The following is a 14,011-nucleotide window of genomic DNA, read 5'->3' as shown; positions in this document are numbered from 1 at the left end:
GTCGTGATCTCTTCATTTTCATTTCTAATTTTGTTAATTTGGTTCTTCTCCCTTTGTTTCTTAATGAGTTTTGCTGACGGTTTGTCAATTTTGTTTATTTTTTCAAAAAACCAGCTTTTAGCTTTGTTGATTTTTGCTATGGTCTCTTTAGTTTCTTTTGCATTTATTTCTGCCCTAATTTTTAAGATTTCTTTCCTTTTAGTAACCCTGGGGTTCTTCATTTCTTCCTTCTCTAGTTGCTTTAGGTGTAGAGTTAGGTTAGTTATTTGACTTTTTTCTTGTTTCTTGAGGTAAGCCTGTAACGCTATGATTCTTCCCTTTAGCACTGCTTTTACAGTGTCCCATAGGTTTTGGGTTGTTGTGTTTTCATTTTCATTCGTTTCTATGCATATTTTGATTTCTTTTTTGATTTCTTCTATGATTTGTTGGTTATTCAGAAGCGTGTTATTTAGCCTCCATATGTTTGCATTTTTTAATAATTTTTTTCCTGTAATTGAGATCTAATCTTACTGCATTGTGGTCAGAAAAAATGACTGGAATGACTTCAATCTTTTTGAATTTACCAAGGCTAGATTTATGGCTCAGGGTGTGATCTATTCTGGAGAAGGTTCCATGTGCCCTTGAGAAAAAGGTGAAGTTGATTGTTTTGAGGTGAAATGTCCTATAGATATCAATTAGGTAAGACCTGATTTTAAAGATAATGTCAAGATTTATCTGTGTGATCTTATTTGGTCATTAATCATATGTTATAATATGGTTTAGGAGATTAGACTCCAGCTCCGACATACCTTTGTTATATGCTTCCCTTTTCTTATGGAATTTTATATAGTATTAATAACCTTCAGCATAAAACATATTAAATATTAGGGTATTGTTTTTAATTTAATTTTATTTTTTAACACCAAAAGCTTTTTGTATTGGGGTATAGCCAATTAACAATATGTGATAGCTTCAGGTAAACAGTGAAGGGACTCAGCCATACATATACTTGTACCCATTCTCCTCAGTGGAAATACTAAAGGCAGTCCTTATGCAGCAGGTATGACCCTGAAAATGTTTATAGATATTCTTTTTCTCCTTGGTAGACCAATAAACTGAAACATAGTTTCCCATCTAATTACAATATGATTTCAATGTTTATTCCCATTAAAATGTTTTTATTCTGAGGCATGCCCTCAAGCTTATGAATGGGGCAAAACCTTTAAAGTAACAACAGAAAAGTTTAGATTAAAACTTCAGCACTATATACTAAGAGAATTGATTATTGTGATGACTCAATAATATATATTACCAAAACCTTGTGTTACCAAGGCTATATTTAACAAAAGATACTTCATATTACTAAAGAAACTTCAAGTGTACTTCTTGAACAGCTTTTCTCTGTGGGGTTCCCTGAAGATTTTTTTATACCCTTGTTTATTTCTCCTCATCTTTAGTAAAGATTGTTCTGTTTTGTAGAGTTATAATTTATATTCGCTTTCACTTACAGTCATGGTGTGCTTTCTCAATAAATTAGCACTTCCTTACTTCATTCCTCCCTCAAACATGTTACTATTGTTCAATCTTTTAGAGGAGAAATTGTGTGAAGCAAAGTTTTGATGATAAAAGGAAAGCAGTATCCAGTTACAACATCAAAAAGAAAATACAATACCCAAGGAAGAAAATTTACTTTGGTACCAATATTATAGTATGAAGCAATGATTCTCCTGTATGTATGTGTGCTTAGTTGATCAATCATGTCCAACTCTTTGTGACCCCATGGACTGTAGCCTGCCAGGCTCCTCTGTCCATGGGATTCTCCAGGCAAGTATACTGGAGTGGGTTGCCATTTCCTACTCCATGAGATCTTCCTGACCCAGGTACTGAACCTGCATCTCCTGTGTCTCCTGCATTGGCAGGCAGATTCTTTACCTCCAAACCACCTAGGAAGCTCAACCTCTTGTATGAGCACTTTATTATAGTTAAGACAATGTTGTAAGGTGAAGGTGGTTACCATTCTTCTTTATGTAGAGGGTATAATTTCACATGAAAAATTAAGATTACTCATTACCACAGTTCTGCCAGTCACCTGGGATGAGTTTTTAAAGAGGAACCCAGGATTGTTATTTTTATTTTAACCTTGGCAATAAAGGGGATCAAGGTGCTTAAAATACCAAATTCTGTGCTGGAAGTTGAATACATTTTTTTGTGGTTGCAGTATCTGGCTAGGAAGTGGGGATCTAGGCAAGTTACTTAGATATTTAACCAGCCCTTTTAAGTTGGTTTTGATTCCTGTAACATTGTAGTTATGGTAATTCTGAGACAGGGTAGGAAATGGTGCAGGACCTGCCAGCCTTGAGAAAGATGTAGAGCCAGAAGCCTATGCTTTGAAAGCTGGACTTCTGAATTTGTGCATTTTCTTTTTTATTTTTAATATTTGTGAAGCCAGGGAAATTAGGCAGGAAAAAAAGAAATAAAGACAACCAAGTTGGAAAGAAAGAGGTAAAATAATCTCTATTTGCAGATGACATGATTTTATAAATAGAGGAAACTATGAGGAAGCCACAAAATACCTGGTAATTCTAATGTACATGTTTAGCAAAATTGCAGATAAGAGATCAATATTAAAAACTCAGTTGTATTTCTATACACTAGCAGTAAATAATACTAAATTGAAATCAAGAAAACAATACATTATAGCTTCAAAAATGATAAAACACTTAGGAATAAATTTGATCAAGGAAGTGCAAAATGTGTACATGAAGAACTATAAAATACTGTGGAAAGAAATTGCTCTGCGGGTATAGTTTCACATTTGCAAGATGAAAAACTTCTGGGGAACTATTTCATAGCACTATAAATAAACTTAGAACCATTGAACTTTAGACTTAAAAAACGAATAAGATGACAAATTTTACATTATTTGTTTTCTACCTCAGTAAAAATACTGCATTATTTAAAAAAGAAAGACACCTTAAATAAATGGAAAGACATCCATGTTCATGGATTGGAAGAAAATTTTGTTAATATGGCAATGCTCCTCAAATTTATTTTCATACTATTATGATCCCTATCAAATTCCAATTGCCTTTTATTTTGTATAAATGTACGTGATGATTCTAAAACTTATAAAATTTGTAAGGGACTGGGAACAAAGTCGAAGAACATATACTTTCTAATGCCAAAGCTTAATATAATGCTATAGTAGTCAAACGTGTGGTACTGACATGATGAAAGACATATAGATCAATAGTATTAAATTGAGAGTCCAAAAATAAACCCGTGCACCTATGGTCTGTTGATTTTTGAACAGTGGCAGGATCATCCAAAGGGGAAATAGTCTTTTCAAGAAATAGTGCTTGCAAATGAATGAATTTGTGATCCTACTTCACACCATACACAGAATTTAACACAAGATGTATCAAAAGCCTAAATACAAAAGATAAAATTATAAAACTCTTTATATATCTTTGTGACCTGGAGTTTGGCAACTCTAGATTCTTAGATATGTCACCAATAACAAAATCAGCAAAAGGAAAAATAGATAAATTAGATTTAATAATAAAAAAAAAAAAAACTTTCTGTGTGTCAAAGGATTTTATCAAGAAAGTTAAAAAGACAACCCATAGAATGGGGAAAATATTTTGCAAATCATTACATCTGATAACAGATTTCTATCTAAAATATATACATGTCTTACAACTTAGTACTAAAAAGACAACCCAAGTAAAAAATGGGTTAAGTGTTTGTTAGACATTTTTCCAAAGAAGTTATCCAAATTCCCAATAAGCACATGAGAAGATGCTCAACATCATTAGGGAAATGCAAATAAAAATTAACATAATTTTGATCACTCTGAAATCACCTCATTAAGATTTCTATAATAAAAAAGACAGACAATAACAAGTGTTGGCAAGGATGTGGAGAAATTAGAACACTCATACATTGCTGGTGAGAATAAAAAGTGCTGAAGCCACTTTGGAAAATTGTCTGGAAGTTCCTCAAAATGTTAAACATAGACTTACTATATAGTTCAGTGGTTCTACTCCTAGCTATATAACCAGGAGAAAGGAAAACATACACGTACACAAAAACTTGTATACGAATGTTCATAGAATTATTTATAATTGATAAAACAGAAACAACTCAAATATTCTTCAACAAACAATGTAGTGTATCAATGCAATATAATATTATCCATCCATAAAATAAATGTAGTAATGATACATGCTACAACATGGATGAATCTGAAAAATTATTCTAAGCAAAAGAAGCCAGACACAAAAGGCCATGTATTGCATGATTCCATTTCTATGAAGTGTCCAGAATAGGCAAACACATAGGTACAGAAAGCAAATTAGTTGCCAGGGCCCAGTGGTGGGACTGGTTGAGGGGAATGAACAGAGACCTCTAAGTGGTACTTTCTTATTTTGGTGGCTAAAATATCATGGAATTAGATAGTGGACAGTGATAGTGGTTGCAAAACATTGTGAATATACTAAAACCATAGAATCGTACATTTTGAAATGGCTGAAATGGCTGAAAGGCATGAAATTTTATGCTTATTTTATCTCAGTGCAAATTTTTAAAAATATTTTCATGAACATCACAATAGAAAAAAAAAAGCATTATAATATTTCACTAACTGCAATTTTGGAGATATAACAAACTACAATCATCATTGAAGATAATTTTTATTAAGATAAATCCAATAAAATGTTGTGAATACACATATTATCAGAACTTCCCTTCTGAAATAAACATTTGTATTTCTTTTAAAAATGGAATTTCAATTGAATTTTTCCCAAGTAATATCAAAGTTATATTTGGGAAAGATAATTCTAACTCTTACCATTACATGAAAATAGTTCATTTTCTTTATAAAAACAACCTGGAGAACCACAAGAATTTTTGAGGAAATTCTTTTGGGATCTCTCCATTTTGTGAAATTATCACATATAGGAGTAAAATTCAAATTCAAAGATTTAACATATAAATTACAGAAAAGGGTATTCACTGACAAAGTTGAAAGCATATTTTTTTGTATATATTCCACCATTATAATCACAAAGCTTATCGATAATAATTCAATGTTGGGAACTTTGTGATTAATGAACAGTATGAAGATGTTTTAAAGGAAAGCTGTGTCTATAAAATATTTGATAAAAATATTCATCTCTATTAACATTACAACATAGAGGTACATATTACCAAACTATGAAACCATATAGGGCAGCTTTAAGCAATACTCTGAGACTCTTCTTTTTTTCCATCTTCTTTTTTGACCTCTTCTCTTTTGGTTATTTCTTTTCCAATTTCAGCCTTGCTTTCATCTTTTCCATCTCCTCCATCTTCTTTTCCAATTTCTTTCTCTTTTCCTTCTTTATTTTTTTCATCTTCCTTCTCATTTCCACCATCATCCCTTTTTCTATCTTCATCCTCTTTTCCATCTTCTCCTTTTTTCCCATCTTTTTTATCTTTTCCATCTTCAGATTCTTTGCCATCTTCTTTCCCCTTCCCATCTTCATTCTCTTTTTTATCTCTTTTTTCTTTTTCATCTTCTTCCACTTTGCCATCTTCTCCTTTCCCTTTTCTATCTTTACCCTCTTTTCCCTCTCCACTTTCTTTCTTACCTTCTTCCTCTTTCCCATCTTCTTCTTTCTCTTTTCTCCCCTCATCTTTTTTTTCATCTTCTTTCCCTTTTCCATCTTTGTCCTCCTCTATATCTTTTCCTTTCACTTCTTCCTTATTTTGATCTCCATCTCCTTTTTCATCTTTTTCATATTCTTTTCCATCTTTTGCCACTACCTCTTTCTTTTCTTCTCCTTCTTCTTTGATATCTTCAATTTTTTCTTCTATTATTTCCTCTATTTCTCTTTCAGGAACTGGTGCCTATAATGAATATAGAAGAAAAACCAAGATTTGTAAATTTGGAACCAAGACAGAATTATAGCTATCTTATTAAAGAAAGTACTTTCCCTATGGAAAAGGCCTCCTAAACAACGTGTCAAAAGGAAGCATAGGAAATAGGATTAATGAAAGTATCTCTACATAATCATGCACAAATAGATGTTTGGAACAATAAATTTGGAAAAACTTATTCATATAAACAATTTTCATTACAAATATGAGGAAACAGAGTAAATACAGAAAAAATGACATATTCTCTATCAATAATTCTCAATGAGTAGTATATACATATACAAAATATATCTCTTGAAGAAATAATACATTTTATTTCTATATTGGTGTATTTAGGTTTACTTTGTAAAAACTTAGTTGAAAAGTCTTTTACCAGATATCATAGGATCAGTTACAAAAGATTTTCCCTATATGCACAGGTTTGATTTATAGATTTGGCACTAAATCCAATTTTCATTGTTTTAACTATAATACTGAGAAATGTGGTAAGATAAATATGCAAAGCAAGACCTATTGGAAACATAAACATACTGATTTGCTTTGCAATCTGAAGAGGGAAAAAGACTCATATGATCTCAAAAAGGGATTTACAAATAGCCCATGTACTGACAAAAGGAATAGAGGATCAGTCTATATTTAATAAGACAGTCACTAGATTATTAAGTCACGATCACTGGCATTGATCTATTGATATAAGTGCTAACCCATTGCTCCCTTACCCATTCCTGAAAATTATCAAATTTTAAATTCATTTTCTTTCTTTTCCTCTTATTTACCACTATACTATATGATGTACACAGAATGTGTGTCCCTCAAAATTCATATGATGAAACCTAATTTCCAAAGTGATGGTATTTGGAAGTGAGGCCAATGGGAGGTGATTAGGTCATGAGGGTAGAGCCCTCATGAAAGGGATTTATGTCCTTATAAAAGAGGCCCCAGAGAGCTCCCTCACCCTTTCTATGGTGTCAGGGCACAGCAAGAAGACTGCCATCCATAAATCAGGAAGCAGGTCTTCTGTTCAGTTCAGGTCAGTTCAGTTGCTCAGTCGTGTCTGACTCTTTGCGACCCCATGAACTGCACCATGCCAGGCCTCCCTGTCCATCACCAACTCCCGGAGTCTACCCAAAATCATGTCCATTGAGTCAGCGATACCATCCAACCATCTCATCCTCTGTTGTCCCCTTCTCCTCCTGCCCTCAATCTTTCCCAGCATCAGGGTCTTTTCAAACGAGTCAGCTCTTCACATCAGGTAGCCAAAGTACTGGAGTTTCAGCTTCAACATCAGTCCTTCCAATGAACACCCAGGACTGATCTGCTTTAGGATGGACTGGTTGGATCTCCTTTTGGTCCAAGGAACTCTCAAGAATCTTCTCCAACACCACAGTTCAAAGGCATCAATTCTTTAGTGCTCAGCTTTCTTTATAGTCCAACTCTCACATCCATACATGACTACTGGAAAAACCATAGCCTTGACTAGATGGACCTTTGTTGACAAAGTAATGTCTCTGCTTTTTAATATGCTGTCTAGGTTGGTCATAACTTTCCTTCCAAGGAGTAAACATTTTTTAATTTCAGGGCTGCAATCACCATCTGCACTGATTTTGGAGCCCCCAAAAATAAAGTCAGCCACTGTTTCCACTGTTTCCCCATCTATTTGCCATGAAGTGGTGGGACCAGATGCCATGATCTTAGTTTTCTGAATGTTGAGCTTTAAGCCAACTTTTTTACTCTCCTCTTTCACTTTCATCAAGAGGCTCTTTAGTTCTTCTTCACTTTCTGCCATAAGGGTGGTGTCATCTCCATGTCTGAGGTTATTGATATTTCTCCCGGCAATCTTGATTCCAGTTTGTGCTTCCTCCAGCCCAGTGTTTCTCATGATGTACTCTGCATATAAGTTAAATAAGCAGGGTGACAATATACAGCCTTGGCGTATGCCTTTTCCTATTTGGAACCAGTCTGTTGTTCCATGTCCGGTTCTAACTGTTGCTTCCTGACCTGCATACAGGTTTCTCAAGAGGCAGGTCAGGTGGTCTGGTATTCACATATCTTTCAGAATTTTCCAGTTTATTGTGATCTACAGAGTCAAAGGCTTTGGCATAGTCAATAAAGCAGAAATAGCTGCTTTTCTGGAACTCTCTTGCTTTTTCGTTGATCCAGCAGATGTTGGCAATTTGATCTCTGGTTTCTCTGCCTTTTCTAAAACCAGCTTGAACATCTGGAAGTTCACGGTTTACATATTGCTGAAGCCTGGCTTGGAGAATTTTGAGCATTACTTTACTAGCGTGTGAGATGAGTGCAATTGTGCCGGTCCTCAGCAGATACCAAAAATGTTGGTGCCTTGATCTTGGACTTCCCAGCCTTCAGAGTTTTGAGAAATAAATTTCTGCTGTTTATAAGCCACCCAGTCTGTGGTATTTTGTTACAGCAACCTGAACAGACTAAGACACTGTGGAGTCATACTCATTTAATATTTCTCAACTTTTAAACTACAAGGCAAACAAGATTTCTTTCAGTTGAATCCATTGTTAAACTTTCAAATGGACAAATTGGAATATACCTCTATAATTTTTGCTCCTCCATTTTCAGCAGTTTCATTGTTGTATTCTTTAACAACTTCTTTCTTCGTTTCAGCTATGGTTTCAGCAATTGCATCTGTGTTTTTTCCCATCATATCATTTTTGGTCTTCATTTTCTGTCCAGCAACACAAAACAATAAAAAATAAATACAGAATTTAATTGGTATGTTGATTAAATGGCACAATTATTTTACCAGCTATTGTAATAGTTTATGGAAAAGCTTTAAAATACTTTCAGTGTCATTATAAATTGAAATGGCATTAAAATGAGTACTATTATTCTGATATAAATCAAAGTTTCTCTCAGATGAGAAGCAACAAGTTAGAATGCTGACCAGTAGCTACTCAGGGCCAATTGCCAGCATCGGGTTAAAATTTGATAAATTAATTATCTTTGATTACAGGGGACCAGTTTATCCCTGTCATGTCTAATAATTAGCGATAGGGTTTTTGATTGCAGAGCCTCCATTGTTAATAATTAAGAAAAATACTAAGTTAGGGAGAGCACCAATTTAAATACATTTGAAAGAGATCACTTGGGGATATTAGCGATTCAATATACAGGGCTACACGTTTTAGAATGATTTGAATCATGATTTCTTTATAAGAAAGCTCTTTGCCCTAAGTGTGTATGTGGTAGAAAGAGCACTGGATTAAGGGGCCAGCAAACATGTGTTTTAAATCTGGATCTGTTTCTTGTTTGATGTGACCTTGAGCAAAAGCATAATTTTCTCTGTGTTTACTTTTTCAAATGTAAGAGAGAGTAATATTACCTATCTACCAGGATGTTGTATGAAGCAAATGATAAAATATATGTGAAATTACATTGGAAACTGTAAAATGCAATATAGATACGTTATTATCCTTTTATCACGTGAGAAACTGAGAGCCAAGGAGGGTGAAGTGTTTTTATATTATGTTTTATTCTAGCACTTTTTTTAAAAGAAGAAATAAACAGTGTTTACTATTTTAACAACTTATAAGTTGAGTATTTAATAAGTAGTGACCTTGAAATGTGAAATAGAGAAAAACCAAATAGAAACTTCCTCTTCTGTTGTCATTTACTATGATTAATAAAACTATGGCCATAGTTTTAGCAAGGTCTTTTAATCAAGGATTTCAAAGCATTTTATGAATACAACTGTAGTGCAGTTTCTTCAATCACAAAATTATGGGATTAGATGATTTCTAATGTTTCTGCTAGCCTTAATGTTTTCTGATGTTAAGAACTAAACCCAAAGCCAGTACTCTATGACAACCTAGAGGGGTGAGATGGGGAGGGAGGAGGGGTTTAAGAGGGAGGGGACATATATCATATGTATACCTATGGTTGATTCATGTTAATGTATGGCAGAAACCATCACAATATCATAATGTAATTTTCCTCCAATTAAAAATAAAATAAAATTAAAGAATTCCACCTATCCTTAAAACATCAACAATGCCTCAATAAAGAATTCTAAAATGAAATAAAATCATACTATATTCACAAACATTTACATGTAAATAAAGGTAAATATAGGGGGGAAAGTAAGCTTAATATTGAGGCTATTTCTATTTTTAATATTTTTCTAGCCACAACACCAGAACATATAAGCCTATATGAAATCAATTGTGTGCATTTGGAAATAATGTATGTGGAAGCACTTTGCAAATTGTTCAATATTATCAAAAGTTAGTTACTATTATTATCACAAAACATTACTTTGGTTACTACAGTTTACACCTTGTGTTTTCCCAGGAATATTGGTATTGTAACTGTATGAAGTCAAAAGCATGTACATTTTATGGGCCTATCCAACTAAATTTTTGATTTTTGTCTCTTCCTAGGGAAAATGTCAATACACAATAGACAACCACAGAACACAAACAAATATTTCCTACTCAAAGGGCTGACATGTACCATATGGTATGATGTATAATGTAATATGGGGCTTCCCTGGTGGTTTAGTGGTAAAGTATCTGCCTGCCAGTGTTGGTGAGGCAGGTTTGATCCATGGGTTGGGAAGATCCCCTGGAGAAGGAAATGGCAACCCACTCCAGTACTCTTGCCTGGGAAATACCATGGATAGAGGAGCCTGGTGAGCTACAGCCCATGGGGTTGCAAAAGATTCAGACATGACTTACCAACCAAATCACAACAACAACAAATAATGTAATATATGACTAACTGAAAAGACAATAAAGCAAAATGATCAACTGTATTTCTGAAGAAAAGTAAGTTTCCAAAAAACTATTTCTGAAGAAAAGTAAGTTTCTCTCAGTATTGCTTGCTGAATATTTACCCTTGGAGTTGATGTTCTTTTGGACTTCAACTCTGGTATAATGGGCACAGGCAACTGCAAAAAAAAAAAAAAAAGTGCAAATCATGGGGGAAGAAAGAGAAGACATCATAACTGAAGAAAGATCACTAACTGAAATTCAACTTTGTGATTAAAATAAATGGGTGTAGTTCAAACTGAAGACTAGGACAAAAATATTTCCTTGATGAGAAAGTTTTTTCTTAAAACAACAAAAGTAAATCTTATATTAAATGACTAACATTGTCCAGGATCCCCTGAAGTCTAAAATTACATTTTACAATACATGGGCAACTTTTAAAAAAAAGACTACTTACAGCAGACAGTCTGGCTGATCTTCTCTTTGGCTATAAGTTAAAAATAATTATCAGTTAAGAAAACTATGGAAACACAAAACTAGAAATATTTATATTGTGGTGAAAGTATCTAGTGTAACACTATATATATGTTGTCATTAAGAAGTATTGTGAGCTTGATTAGAAAGTATCATTGAACAAATAAAAACATAAGCTTTGATTTTTCCCTTCTCTGGACCCTTCATACGCTAAAGAAAAAAATTCCAAATTAAATTTCAATTGCTAGGCTAAATTAACACAATGGCTAGTAACAGTATATTTAGAAATGAAAATATAGCCCTTTCTTGCAAGTCGACAAAGCAATTCTTTCGTTCACACTCTCTCCAGATCTTAAACACAATACCATCCTAAGTCCCAAGAAGTTTGGAGTTTTCAATACCTGCTATTTCTGAGAGAGACCACTGGCATACCGTATTGGTACTCATATGGTACAAATACACTAACCAGCATTTAGGTTTTAGCTGCTTAAGTGTCAATTTTATAAAACAAGTGATTTTTTTTTTTTCAGACAGACTCTAAAACTAAAGAAACTCACCTCTTGCTTCACATCACCTTGACCTGCAGCCTATACAGGGGGGAAAACCACACAGAAATAAGCTCATCAATATAAATGTATAGATCTGAAAATATTGCCTATAGATTGCAGTCTGCAATATAACAGCTTATGACTTTTTCCTGGATTTCTGCTTAAATAGCCACCCGTTATTGCCCAGTAGCATGCTGTCTACTAACGTGCAAATATACACCAAGATGCAAATGAATTCCCGACATGTTTATACAACTGATAGTCAATTTCATCCTTTTGTATAAACTGTATCTCCTAAAAACAAACTTTAATTTTAAAATCCACCTGTTGTAGCCCGTGTTAAAGCCAAAAAGGATGAGGGAGGGCGAGCAGAGTGAAGGGCGGAGCTTCATGCAACTTCCCCGTCTGTTTAGACTCATGCTTGAGATGTAATTGTACTTATCTGACTCTCACTTATCCCCTCCAAGTTCTGCAGACAAGAACTACAATCCCCACAATGCTTTGCGGCGGCGGCGCGGGGGGGGGGGGGGTTACCTCTTTGTTAAAACGTCAGCGCGTTTTATTGAGAAGCCGGCTGCGGATTTTAAAACTTCCCGCCACTACCTGCTACAAGGTTGCTGTCAGCTCTGTAAAATCGCAAGATCCATTGCACAAGCCTAGAAAAGCGCAGCGGCGGGAATCACAGGAAGGGGGTTGGTGATTAGAAACCATTGCTTTCTGTCCTTTTAGACTGGGAATTACTAAGCTATCGCACGAGTCATACAGCCTCAGAGCACCGTGGAATTTCAGTCTTATTCCTATTTCTAAAAATAGGGAAGACAAACGAATAGAGAGGAATAATACTTAAAAAAACAAACAAACATAACGCCTTACATTAGCACAGTATTTTACAATTTTATCAAGCAACGAAACAGCGATCGATTTCACTTCTAAGGGACCCGCCTCCCCAACAAACAAACAAACAGATCAACACTGAGTGTGAATTTCTTTCTTGTCTAAGAGAGGAGTCATGAATTTTTAAGTGAGGGTTTGCAGGAGACCAGCAGCCCTTGAATAGCTCATATCAATTCTTCGTGTCTAAAGTGAGCAAATCCACGCTACCCCCAGATCAGCAATAGTTTATCTGACGCATTTCTCTTATCATTCTTCCACCTTTAGACAGTGAGCTTGGAGAGTCTCAGACCTCTCGGGCCTAAAGTTGCTATTACAGCGGTGAATCTCTACCTTCTCCAGGACAGTTTGAAGTCTGCGCCGCCTAATGGCACAGGATTACCACTGCAAAGCCCTCTGGCTTGACAAGAAGTGGAGGAGGGAAAAAAAAAAAAAAGAAAAAGAAAACGGGAAGAACAAAGGCAAATAAATACGGGAGAAAGCCATGGCCTTCGTACCCCGAAACGGGACGGTTCCCGGAGGAAAGCTGGAGGCTGAGGAGGAAATTAGTGCCTGAAAGTGTGGTTGGGAGAAGAGTTCTCCAATAGGGTAAGCGGAGGAACGGGGGTGGGGTAGGAAGCGACAGCACAGCGCTATGGCTGTTTGTAATTCAGCATGGAGACACCTCTCAAGCGATTCTTTCCCTTAAACAAAACACGCCAAAAGTGAACTACCAGTTGCGTGAAAGACCATCCTCAACCTTATACTAACCGATATTTGCCCTTCCCTCCCCTTAGGCACCTCACAAAATCGAACTAGAAGCCAAAATGCTTTTTAAAAAAGTCTCTGCCGATTAGGAAATATGTATTTCAGTCGCTAATACCCCTTCTATCTTCCTATTTCACTTACCTTTCTTTTGGGCATTGTTGCAGCTCTCTATAGGAGATCTTAGCAGTCAGCAGGAAAAAAGCCGAAAGCAGTCTCTCCACGACCGCTCAGAGAGCAACTGAGTTTTCAATGAACTAATTAAAGTACGACCTGTACTTGCCTTCAAAAAAAAAAAAAAAAACTCTCGTTATTGGCAATATTAAACGCACCAAGACACAACCGAACTACGTGAATGGTTAGGAGGAGTGGGAGCCAAATTGGAGTGACAGGCTGTCAGACCAATAAGGGGAGTGACCAGCCCAGGGGGCGTGGCCCACGGACTCCTGAAGCCCTCGAAGGCTGCCTGCTCCGACTGCTGGTGGGGTAGAGGAGCACCTTGACTTAGTGGACACAAAGGGCTGAAGCATAAAACCGGCGGGAAAGCTGGGGTTGTCCTTATCGGTTCTCTTTTCTTTTTTTCCTTTATGTAGTAATAACAGGAGAAAGTCACTGCACTTGCTTTCTCCACGGTCTCCAAAAGTTTCTTCCTGGAAGGAAAGTGCTTTTCAGATAGGACTGGGCCTAGGCTCCAATCTTTCCATTCTACCTTTG

At 35.6% G+C, this 14,011-nt stretch overlaps 1 protein-coding gene across 1 annotated transcript; it reads right to left on the bottom strand.

Annotated features, from left to right (window-relative positions):
* Positions 1-1,117: 1,117 nt before the first annotated feature.
* On the bottom strand, positions 1,118-13,663 carry HMGN5 (high mobility group nucleosome binding domain 5). The gene is made up of 7 exons (XM_043459791.1): positions 13,442-13,663; positions 11,672-11,701; positions 11,098-11,127; positions 10,766-10,819; positions 8,462-8,596; positions 5,765-5,871; positions 1,118-1,199 (listed from the first exon to the last, which is right to left on the bottom strand). The coding sequence occupies exons 1-7, from the start codon at positions 13,454-13,456 to the stop codon at positions 1,118-1,120; spliced, it is 453 nt and encodes a 150-aa protein (XP_043315726.1). The 5' UTR covers positions 13,457-13,663.
* Positions 13,664-14,011: the final 348 nt, after the last annotated feature.

The sequence above is a fragment of the Cervus canadensis genome, chromosome X (assembly GCF_019320065.1).
Source record: "Cervus canadensis isolate Bull #8, Minnesota chromosome X, ASM1932006v1, whole genome shotgun sequence".
NCBI classification, from domain to species: domain Eukaryota; kingdom Metazoa; phylum Chordata; class Mammalia; order Artiodactyla; family Cervidae; genus Cervus; species Cervus canadensis.
Note: the sequence above shows the minus strand (reverse complement) of the source record. Positions and strands in the feature narration are given on the sequence as shown.

Coding starts and splice junctions, on each gene's coding strand:
- HMGN5 (XM_043459791.1), bottom strand. Junction 8,597..10,765: donor AAAGAACATCAACTCCAAGG/GTAAATATTCAG, acceptor GTTGCTGGACAG/AAAATGAAGACCAAAAATGA. Junction 1,200..5,764: donor GTGGCAAAAGATGGAAAAGA/ATATGAAAAAGA, acceptor GTTACTTTAAAG/GTTTTGCCCCATTCATAAGC.